We start from the raw sequence: 12,267 nt of genomic DNA on the forward strand, positions 1-12,267 counted from the left end.
CGAAAGCTAAAGACGCCAAAAAAAAAAAAAAGATTCACAAATCTAGGACAAACGCGAACGAGTTGCTAAGATCCGCTGCTGTTGTCCACAAAGCAACGAACCCTAATCGATAAAGCGAGAAGTCTTTAGCCCGGGGAATAAATTTCAACAATCGATATCTTAGTAACGATGAGAGGGAGGGAGGAAGAGAGAGAGAGAGAGAGAGAGAGAGAGAGAGAGAGAGAGAGGTGGGTAAGACCATCGGTATATGATATGATTCATGCCAAAATACCGTGAGGTGTGAAAACATTATTTTGCTCAAATAATAATTATGTGAGGTGCAATGTCATTGAAAAAAGAGTGAGGTAGCCTTTGTTGTAGTTTGAGGTACAAGTCTCTCTCTCTCTCTCTCTCATTCAGAAGTATGCAGGTGCTTCGTCCTACCCAGCAGAAAGGTATGTCTGCTTGCCAAGGCTACTTACCTTTCTGTATGTGTTAAGGGGGGAAGATGTGGGTGGGTTGGTTGCTCAGGTTCAGGGGTGGGAGACCGTCACATAGAACACAATTTGCCATTGACTTTGTCTCTCTCTCTTTCTCTCTCTTTCTCTCTCTCCTCAAAGACATTCTACCGCCATTACTTTCGCATGCATACTTCTATTCTCATTTCCACTCTACTCACTCGATAATTCTAATGGCCGCACCTGTTAGGGAAGGGTTGACGGGTTTCCTGGTGATAAATTTGTTTGTTTAAATTTTTTTTCTCTTAAGTCGTCGTCTCTCTCTTGTGGTTAATGAGTCTGTCTGTCTATTTTTATTACATTTTTTTCTTTTAACTTTCGACAGAAGTCGCTGGGTGTTGTAGTACTACGCTGCATTTCGTCCTCTCTTGTACAGCTTTCTCCATCTTTATGCGTATGTGTCACAGAAACAAAGAAAGGAAGAAATTAAAGAGAGAGAGAGAGAGAGAGAGAGAGAGAGAGAGAGAGAGAGAGATGTGATAAACATCCATATTTCAGAGGATGTAATTTGTTTGTTTGTAATACTGTGCCTGGCACCTCAGCCTTTGCACGAGAGGAGGTACGCTCCTTCGGGGAGCCATTCGGAGGGGCTGATGATGGCTTGGGGTTTAAGGTAGGTATTGTGGGGGTGTGGGGGGGAGACGAGAGAGAGAGAGAGAAAAGGGAAGGAGAGATTGAAGGAAAGGGATTAGAGGGGAGGTGGAAGGAGGGATGGGGTGAGATAAAGGGCGGGGGGGATGGGGTGCAATGGGGATGAGTATCGGAGGGCGGAATTTTGTGAATCTGTGACGTAAACATGACTTTTTACACATCAACGGGTTTGGTTGGGGAGATGGGTGATGAGGGAGGGGGGGTGGTGATGGGGTGGGGGAGGTGAAGAGGGGGGGCGATGTGGAATGGCGCGCAAGGGGGGGGGGAGGAAAACGGCGTGGACAGGCTCAGCAGAGATTCTGGATAGCAACTAGAACTTTTTTCTTTTTTTTCTTCTTTCTTCCCTTATGGGGATGAGGGAAAATAGAGGTACAAGCTTTTGCAACATATGAGAGGGAGGGAGACACGGTCAGACAGACGCAGGCAGAGAGAGAGAGAGAGAGAGAGAGAGAGAGAGAGAGAGAGAGAGAGAGAGAGAGAGAGTCAGTACAATAAGCGAGAGAAAATTGATAAGTCTTCTTATCTGAACTATACTGCATGAAAGCAGTGGTAACTAAAACTAGGCCTATACACTTTTTCTAAACGAATACCACCAGGTAACAAGGCAGGTATTTGCAGAAGAAAAACCAGCATATAGCCGACAGACGAAGGAGAACAACAAACAAATAAAACACACACGCGTGTTTGTAAATAAAGTACAAAGAATAACGAAAACTATATACTCAGCCTGCCCATCGACGGGAACTTCGATGAGTTTCCTTCTTTAAAATGTCACGCAGCCAAGTCAAGGACGAAGGACCATAATCACAGGAGCAAATAAAATATCAAAGGAAGTTTCTGAAGAAGTTTCTGAAACACGGAGTCACATCTCATCGACTTTTTATATTTTTTTATTTTCCTCGTGAAGTTTCGGACAGGCTGGATCGCCGAACTTCGTTTCTCTCTCTCGTCACTTCAGCAGAAGTTCCCTGTGAGCTGCTCTCGAGAGTTCTCAAGAGATAACGACTGACATATTTGATGTTTGTGATGTGATTCATAAACACACAAAAGGTAATAAACGAGAGAGAGAGAGAGAGAGAGAGAGAGAGAGAGAAATCAGGCTTGCTTGATTAGACTTGAAAAGTATTTGGCCTAGCGTTTAACTGTTGTGTAAGGCTTTGGCCACATATTTCCAGATCTGTACACTCAATAACACACACACACACACACACACACACACACACACACAGAGAGAGAGAGAGAGAGAGAGAGAGAGAGAGAGAACTGGTTACATCAATCCTGCTTGACCAGACTTCATATAGACTCGGTCTAAAGGAGCGTTAGGTTGTGTAGACGCCTCGAGGGTCTAAATTTCCTAATACGTCTAGTTCTATCTTTTTTAGTCATTTCTGGGGGAATTATAAAATGGCAACCGAGTATTAACTGGATCAGACTAATTTTAAGCACATACTTTCCACAGAATCTCTCTCTCTCTCTTCTTCTTCTTCTTCAAAATTTACCTCAGAGATAAATTCAGAATACCGATTCTCGTAGAGAGAGAGAGAGAGAGAGAGAGAGAGAGTCTCAAAAGCGAATCTTCCGACCATGTCTCTCTCTCTCTCTCTCTACGCTAGAATTATTCAGCTGATTAAAACTACCATTACTTCTAATCAGCGCTCAATCAGCCTCTAACGAGACAAAACCTAATCTCAAACCAGACGCTCAGGCCTCCTTCTCACTGTGCGTCGTGCCAACGCACTTAGATGCGTTGCGGTAAAGGAGATAGCAGTCGACTTATACACTGTTTATACATCTTATGGAGACGCTCATATATTCTTGCGTGTGCCGCAGGACATGTGCGTGGTATACCACCAAGGCGGTACCACCAGGCTTATAAGCGGCGACGCAGATGGGTGCGGTGGCCAGTGGACCATCTTGTTCAGTGCTCGGCTTCACGTCCTGCGTGCCACTCGCGCTCAGCGGCGTGCTGAACTACTCCTCTCCACCAGTAGAGAGAGGTCCACGCTTGAACGTCAGTAAAGCGTTGTTATAATGGAACATGAAATCGATATAGATCTCCTTATATCTTTAGTGGAGACGAAACCAGTGTTATGGGATAAAAGTCTCGAAGACTACAAAAGTCGGAATTTGACCATGTCGGCATGGATGGAAGTTTGCAGGGGACTGTATGATGGCTTTGATCAGCTGAGTGACAAGGAAAAAGACGACTATGGTAAGTTGACATTTTCATTTGATTTTTGTCCATCCACTTGTTGAAATAAGTTACATCATATATACATTTCTCTTTTCATTTTGCTAAAGTTTCTTTGGTCATTAAATTCACATTATATCTTAGACTGTTGCCAGGTTTAGGCTCCCTGTTCACTCATCAAGAAATCGGCATATGTATTTCGGATATCATTTGCTACAGGCGTAATGTAATTCTCTCAACTCGCTAAATATCTGCAAAAGATATAGAATATATATATATATATATATATATATATATATATTTTCTCAAGCAAATCATGCAAATAGGTATACATATCCACGTATGTATATTAAACCAAAAACTTCATATTAATATAGTCATCGATACAGCAAGGCTCTCATTACAATAATTCGTGTCTTCCAGGAAGGCTGGTTTACAAGAGATGGAGGAATGTGAAGGACAATTGGCTGAAAGCCCGAAGGAAAGCTTCTGAACAAAGAAAGGCTGGGTCCGGTGTCAAAGCTGCAAAGAATTACATATATAACGAACAGCTCTGTTTCTTAAAGAAAAACCTCGATTCCAGAGAAATAGAAGAAAGCTTCTCTGTCGAGGAGACGGACAACAACGGAAGTGTAGTTGAAGAGGAGTCTGATGCCCCAAAAACCGTTAAGGAAAGCGGTAGTGCTGCTCCACGCTCTACCAAAGGAAGCAATAAGCGGAAGCTTAACGACGCGGAGGAAATGTTAATGGAACGATTAATCAAAACTTTGGACGCTGCAGAAAATCGCCATCTTTCTTTTTTTAAGGGGATTGTTCCGTCATTAGAGAAATTCAGCGAAGACGAGACAATACAGTTTCAACTTGGGGTTCTGAACTTGCTGCAGAACATACGCCAGCCCCGATCTCTCCCACAACCTCTTCATTCAAAATCACAACCCCAGCATTCTTAGTTATTATGCCCTACGTCGATTCCACCTTGGGTTGCTTCTTGCGGATCCATTTTCCAATGCAGGCAATTATCACCCGTTCCCAAGCTTTCATTCCAAGCAAACTTCTCCTGCACCTCAAGCAACACCAGGGTATCATTGCAGACAACCTTCTTCTGCACCTCAAGCAACACCAGGATATCATTGCAGACAACCTTCTTCTGCACCTCAAGCAACATCAAGATATCATTATAGACAACCTTCTCCTGCACCTCAAGCAACACCAGGATATCATTGCAGACAACCTTCTTCTGCACCTCAAGCAACATCAAGATATCATTATAGACAACCTTCTCCTGCACCTCAAGCAACACCAGGGTATCATTGCAGACAACCATCTTCTGCACCTCAACAACACCAGGACATCATTGCAGACAAACTTCGCCTGTGTATCCTTCAGCGTCCAGTTCTTGTTCCAGCCAACCTTCTCCTGTGATTTCTGCAACGCCAGGTTCCCATTCAGGACAATCTCCTAACCTTTCTCGGGACCCAGGTTCTCATTTCAGACAGCCATCACCGAACGCCAAAGAGGGCGGGTAAGCCTTAATCTCAGTATTCCATTTTCATCACTCAGATTTGTATTATAAATAACAACTGTATAACAGCACAAAAAAAGGTGTAATGCTGATAAGCATGTAATCTACTCTTGTTAAATAAAATATTTGATGGTTAAATTACCGAGTGTCAGTTATTATCCTATTAAACTTTTATAACAGCACATATTAAGAAATATACTAGAAAAATACATCAGCTATGTGGATGCCTACCTGATGGTAACTGCTAGTCTTTGAGCGGAAGAAATGGGTATATCTTTTTCCTCCTTGAATATACCCTAAATAAAGGCACAACACTCTCTCTCTCTTATCCATTGTGGTCGATCGTAGAGCCCAGCATAAAAGCCCCCGTAGCGGGGTAGTACTCAAGGTTCTTTGCGGCGTCCCTTCGGCCCGTAGCTGCAACCCCTTTCATTTCTTTTACTGTACCTCCATTCATATTATCTTTCTTCCTTCCTGCTATCCACCCCTTCTTAACAATTATTTCATAGTGCAACTGCGAGGTTTTCCTCCTGTTACACCTTTCAAACCTCCTTTACTCTCAATTTTCGTTTCAGAGCTGAATGACCTCATAGGACCCAGCGCTTGGCCTAAATCTTATATTCCTATCCTATCCTGTCCTGTCCCCTCCACCATAGACTGAGTATAAACAAGTGTCCCACCGTAGACTGAGTATGAACAAGTGTCCCACCATAGAAGTATAAACAAGTGTCCCACCATAGACTGAGTATGAACAAGTCTCCCACCATAGACTGAGTATAAACAAGTGTCCCACCGTAGACTGAGTATGAACAAGTGTCCCACCATAGACTGAGTATAAACAAGTGTCCCACCATAGACTGAGTATGAACAAGTCTCCCACCATTGACTGAGTATAAACAAGTGCCCCACCATAGACTGAGTATGAACAAGTCTCCCACCATTGACTGCGCATAAACAAGTGTCCCACCATAGACTGAGTATGAACAAGTCTTCCACCAATGACTGAATATAAACAAGTGCCCCACCATAGACTGAGAATAAACAAGTCTCCCACCATAGACTGAGTATGACCAAGTCTCCGCCATAGACTGAGTATGACCAAGTCTCCCACCATAGACTGAGTATGAACAAGTCTCCCGCCATAGACTGAGTATTAAACAAATCGCGAATGCTGCTGATTCTGCATGACGCAGCTGTGTGCGGCACCATAAAAAAAAAAAAACAGCAGTTTCAGCTGTGCGGCGACCGCATCTGTCTGCAGCCACAGCACGCATAGTCTGAAGGGAACCCTCCTACCCTAACTCTGTTGGTTCCCACGTCTCATACACACACACACACAAACGTATATATATATATATATATATATATATATATATATATATATATATATATATATATATATATATATATATACGTGACTATCATTTCAATACCAGTGACTGTTCATTTACTTTTTCAACCTCCGGTGACTGTTTAGTCAATACTAGCGCCTGTTTGTCTTATTCCCTCCGGTGACTGTTTAGTAAAGAGACTGTGCCAGACAATATCGGTGACTGTTTATTGTTTTTTTCCCACCCGGTAACTGTTTATGTCCGTACGGTTAAAGTTGAGGCGGCGAGACCTTCCGTCTCGTGTCCCTGTTCCACTTTAGTTTTACGAAATGCGTTCTCTCTCTCTCTCTCTCTCCAAAGGAGATCACTGTGTAGTGGTCTTTATTTTTTTTTTGGGGGAGGGATAGGGGAGAATATAGAATCGTGGTTTTGGGTCGTAATCTTGATTCTGTATTTATTATTATTATTATTATTATTATTATTATTATTATTAAAAAAGGTTTATGTCGAATGATGTTCTTGTTACATGTCCATGAGACGATTAGTTTTTTCATTTATTAGTTTTTTTTGTTTGGATGAAGAAAAACATCAATACATAAAAAAGAGAATAAGTTTAAAGCGGAAAGATGTTTCTTCTTGCACTACCCTGTATATCGTACCTTCTGCGACAACCTGTATTATTTGCGTATCTTGACGTCAATAAAAGCTTTCTTTTTGTTTCTCCCAGTATTCCAAGCTTATTAATACGGAGAAATGTTTCACCATCATTATCAACCGTCCCTTTTAGTCGAGTGGCCTTGGTGGCTGTACAAAAGGATAGCGGCTCAATTTAACAAGAACAGCAAAAACAACCTTTCGACCTGGAAAGACAGCACCCTCTGGAAAAACATTCCCTTCTGGAAAGACAACTCCCTCATGGAAAGATAATTTCCTCCCGCAAAGACAGTACCCTTCTTGGAAAAACAACTCCTTCCTGAAAGACCACTTCCCCCCCTTGGAAAGACAACATCCCTCATGGAAAGACAACTTCTTCATAGAAAGACCATTTCCCCCTGGAAAGACAATCTCCCTCTGGACTCATAATCCTCTCCTGGATAGACGTTTTCCTCCTGAAAAGATGACTGCCTCCTGGAAAGACAACCCACTTCTGGAAAGACAGCACCTATCCTGGAAAGTCAATTTCCCCCTGGAAAGATGACTGCCTCCTGGAAAGACAACCCACTTCTGGAAAGACAGCACCTATCCTGGAAAGTCAATTTCCCCCTGTGAAGATGACTGCCTCCTGGAAAGACAACCCACTTCTGGAAAGACAGCACCCCTCCGGGAAAGACAATTTTCCACTGGAAAGACAACTCCCACCTGGGAAGACAACCCACTTCTGGAAAAACAATACCCTCGTTTAAAAAAGCTCCCTTCTGGAAAAACAACTCTCTACTGGAAAGACAATTCTCTCCTGGAAAGGCATCTTCCTCCTGAAAAAAACTTCCTCCTGGAAACACAACTGCCTCCTGGAAAGACAACTCGCTTCTGGAAAGACAACAACCCTCCTGGAAAGTAATTTTCCTCTTGAAAAGACAATTCCCTCCTGGAAAGACATCTTCCTCCTGTAAAAACATCACCCCTCTTGGAAAGACAACACTCCTGACAAAAGTCTTTCCTGGGAAGAGAACTGCCTCCTGGAAAGACAACTCGCTTCTGGAAAGAAAACCCTCTTGGTAAAAAAAATCTCCCTCCTGGAAAGACTTTCGTTTCCTGGAAAGACATTTTCCTCCTGTAAAGACAATCTCCTCCTGGAAAATCCAAGGAGGGTTCTGACGCGGGAGGCAATGAGTCACAGGAGTCCTGAGAGCCACAGGAGGCCTTCGTTTTACTTATCTATATATGAATCTTATTTAAACAATGGCAATTTAATCTATTGTTTTTTTTAGTTCTTTACGTAACTTAGGACATTTATGGAAAAGTAAGGTGAAAGGAAATGAGAAATGAGAGAGAGAGAGAGAGAGAGAGAGAGAGAATGTTAACATAAGAAATAACCTCAGACTTGTAGCCCCTCACCCCCCTCCCCAAAATGGATATAAGCCAGTAAGGTGGTACGGATGTTTTCATTTCCTGCTCTCTCTCTGTACGGGAAACATGAAGAGAAACTGAAATGAGAAGAGAGAGAGAGAGAGAGAGAGAGAGAGAGAGAGAGAGCAGTTTAGCAGACAGGAAGGACGGGATGAAAATAATAACTCGTCTCCAGAAACGTAGATGTGACGGCCATGGCAAGGAAGGGCGTTCTTTGAACCCAGGAATGATTTAATGACTGTTTATTCCTGAAGAAGGTACGAAACCCACAGTGATTGTGATTAGTTGAATGTGCTGGAAAATTCTGAGAGAGAGAGAGAGAGAGAGAGAGAGAGAGAGAGAGAGAGAGAGAGAATGTTCTTAAAGTCTTTTGTAATAATAATAATAATAATAATAATAATAATAATATATGCAGGAATATATAGAGAGAGAGAGAGAGAGAGAGAGAGAGAGAGAGAGAGAGAGTGTTTTAAAGTCTTTGTAATAATAATAATATGCAGGAATATTTACAGAGAGAGAGAGAGAGAGGAGAGAGAGAGAGAGAGAGAGAAAGTCTTTAGTAATAATAATAATAATAATATGCATGCAGGAATATTTAGAGAGAGAGAGAGAGAGAGAGAGAGAGAGAATGCTCTAAAAATCTGTGGTGCAGGAATAATAATAATAATAATAATAATAATAATAATAATAATAATAATTCTGTCTCGTATAACAAAGTTGAGAAGAAGTAACATCCACAATGAAAATATCAATATTAATATAATTATTTATAATGTGTCATATTCATTTGCAGCAAAAAAAAGTAATACAATAACTTGTATAAAAAAACAAATAAATACTTCAGATGAAGTTAAGTAGGTAAAAATTAAAAAATTCAGCAATGGGAGAAGTGACGTCATTCGCTCTTGGCTAATACAGGTTTCTATCTTGAAGGGAACAGTGATCACTCCATACGCGCATGCGCAGTAACTACGGAGTTCTTCGTCAATACACTCTGTTGTCTTTCCCTCTCAATTCCTAATTCTGATAATTCTGATGTGAGGGCCAGTACGTATATATATATACACACATAAACGTACTGACCTTCACATCAGAATTAGGAATTGAGAGAGAGATAGAGAGAGAGAGAGAGAGAGAGAGAGAGAGAGAGAGAGAGAGAGCGGCAAGCAGAGCGTCAACTTTCATTTCATTTACTGACCTCATTTTTAAATCCGGGGACAATTTTTACTCTCCGCGGAGGATTCATCCAACTATATTGCATGCGAGAGTTTTTTTTCTTCTCAGAATTGCAATAGCGCCGTAGTTTTTTTTTTTTGGCAAGAAAATAAAAACGTTGGCAAGGTTGATTAATCGGAAGTATTAACAGAATCGTTCCCCCCCCCTCTTTCTAAATGCACACACACACACACACACTCACGCATACACAAACAGATACAAACGTTTGATATACACACGTGCCACGCCAAAACGTCAGGTGTCACAGGAAGTTTAAAGGTCTTTTAAAAACACCTGGTTGGTTAAGCCATTGGTCTGTTTATCATATGTAAGTACACACACACACACATATATATATATATATATATATATATATATATATATATATATATATATATATATATATATATATTTGTACTTGAAAATACATCACTGTATACATACGCTATTGTTGTACGTATCTCCATGTGTAGTGTGAACACATACACCAGTGATTAAACACATGTAATAGATGTGAAAAATAAATTTTCTTCGTTTTCATTTCCTAGCAAAATTTACGAAGAAATCTTTCAGATGGTTACTCTGAAAGAAATAAAGACTTTGAAAACAAGCAAATGCAGTTGCAGAAATGCACGTGATAAACCATGGTTTCTTGTGTTTCCTGCTGATTAACGCAGGCCTTGTGTCAGTAATTATACTTGATCCGTTGCGCTTTCCGTTGCTTCTGCAGGCATAAATACAGTTTTGACAGGCAGTCAGGCACGTACCCACTCCTTCCACTGCTTGGAAGTGATGCTCCGATGTTATTCGTAAGTATCCTTACACAAAGGGGCCACAGAAATCAGAAATTCTGCTTCAAAAATTCTTGGCTAAGTTCTGCCAAGTTTACTTTTTGCGTGATCACAGGGACACGTACTATATATATATATATATATATATATATATATATATATATATATATATATATATATATATATATATATATATATAAATATACAATACATATATTAAGCAACAAACGTAGGGAGTGAAGTTATTTTAAAATCGGTCTAGGCCTAGAGCGAAGGTCTCTAACGGAAATCTAATGATGAATATCAGACTGGCAACTCCCATTCTCTCCTCGAGTTGGTTTGCTTATTAACATAAAGAATCAAATGCAAATTAAGTTCGTTCCAAAATTTTCCGTCGTGATTGTGACAGTGTTCATGTGTGAGAGAATTCCCCTCCTTGAGAATTCGAAGTGAGAAATTCCTCTCCTTGAGAATTCGAAGTATTTAAGAGAATGCCCCTCCTTGAAGCACTACATTTTCGCTTTAATCTTCCCCTTTAATGTAACAACGAAGCGTTTAACTTTGCAGCATATTAATTTGCTCAGTAAATCTTCTTTCTACGTAGATTCATTCAGTTTTAAATATTCCTATGTCTGATTTTCATCCCGATTCACCGTGAGCGTAACTACAAAATCAACATTAATCAATTTATAAATTCAATGAGTCTATGTCATTATGGCGGCAGCCAGCTCGAAGCATATAATCAAAAGTGACAGAATTCTAGTTCAAAACACCTCCGGGAAAAACAAACAAAAATGAAAGCCAGGGGACAAGAAAGGCTAAAAGAGCTGATTAACAAAAAAAAAAAAAAAAAAAAAGACTGAAAAAAGTGACTAACGGTAATGTTTTGGGGACGGGAATGGATCCCAATATAGACCCTATCGCCTTCGTGCGTAGTGTAGGCCATCTCTGAAATGTTTTTGTTTTCATTTAAGCTTGGGACGGGATGGCGGGAAAGTGGGTGGGTGGCTTGATATAGGTGGGGGAAGGAGAGAGAGAGAGAGAGAGAGAGGGAGAGAAAGAAAAAAACACACACATACACTCCAGGGGATGGTGGGAAGGGTGAGGAAGGGGGAGTGGAATGGATGACGAGTGACTATCGTGCTATTTTTAAACCGAGAGAGAAACATGCGTTGGTGCATTTCCCGCCCTTAACCGTCGTCGTATCCAACCTCCCTTCTCTGTTTTCGCTATCAATCTTCCTCTTTTTCATCTTGAAATTAATTAATGATGTAACAGAGACTCTAAAAACCAAATTTAAATGTGGAAACTGGCCATTTATTCAGTCCTTTACAGTTCTCTGTACTTAAAATGAAGGCCCTATCAACTCTCAACTTGGGATGAAGCGAGCAGGACGGAGCTGAATTAGGCTAAACAACTGCAAGGTGAAAAACAAACAAGTTCATGATAGCAATAATAAGAAGAAGGAGAATTAAAAGAATGAAAATAAAAAAATAGTTACAACGCAACAAGAAAGACCAGAGAGATGAGAGCGACGCCGACCCTGAATGCTGTCGCCTTCAACCACCACTGAAGGAAATGCCGGTCCAAGATCTATACGTTGCAGCTAGACGCATGGAGAGAGAGAGAGAGAGAGAGAGAGAGAGAGAGAGAGAGAGAGAGAGAGAGAGAGAGAGAGGATTACTTTATACGCGCGCAGGCTCACAGCAGTTATTATTGAGTATTTCATGCGTAGTTGACAGTTAAAAAAAAAAAAAAAGACATGCTTTGTTCGTTTGGCAGGTCAAGTATCATGGCGATTATTAAGTTTTTCTTTTGATTCGTGTCAGTTATTTAGACCTATATTCTTTGGGTCGATGTGGCTGGTCTAACGGGAGATTAAGGTTTAAGCTTCATGAATAAGATTAGACTTTTTTTTTATTATTATTTTATGACGATCATACGATAATCTATCTCTGATGTAAAGCAGTACGTTACCATTTTAATAAACTCGTAAAACGTG

General features: G+C 40.8%; 1 protein-coding gene across 1 annotated transcript; it reads left to right on the top strand.

The window, feature by feature from the left end:
* The first annotated feature begins 3,037 nt into the window (after window positions 1–3,037).
* On the top strand, window positions 3,038–4,439 carry LOC136833253 (uncharacterized). The gene is made up of 2 exons (XM_067095148.1): window positions 3,038–3,360; window positions 3,763–4,439. The coding sequence occupies exons 1-2, from the start codon at window positions 3,180–3,182 to the stop codon at window positions 4,287–4,289; spliced, it is 708 nt and encodes a 235-aa protein (XP_066951249.1). The 5' UTR covers window positions 3,038–3,179; the 3' UTR covers window positions 4,290–4,439.
* The last annotated feature ends 7,828 nt before the right edge of the window (window positions 4,440–12,267 follow it).

The sequence above is a fragment of the Macrobrachium rosenbergii genome, chromosome 51 (genome assembly GCF_040412425.1).
Source record: "Macrobrachium rosenbergii isolate ZJJX-2024 chromosome 51, ASM4041242v1, whole genome shotgun sequence".
Lineage (NCBI taxonomy): Eukaryota > Metazoa > Arthropoda > Malacostraca > Decapoda > Palaemonidae > Macrobrachium > Macrobrachium rosenbergii.

Excerpts from the sequence above, each read along its gene's own strand:
- LOC136833253 (XM_067095148.1), top strand. The coding sequence starts at position 3,180 with ATGGAACATGAAATCGATATAGATCTCCTTATATCTTTAGTGGAGACG. Across the intron at positions 3,361-3,762 it reads CAAGGAAAAAGACGACTATG|GAAGGCTGGTTTACAAGAGA; the intron begins GTAAGTTGACAT and ends CGTGTCTTCCAG.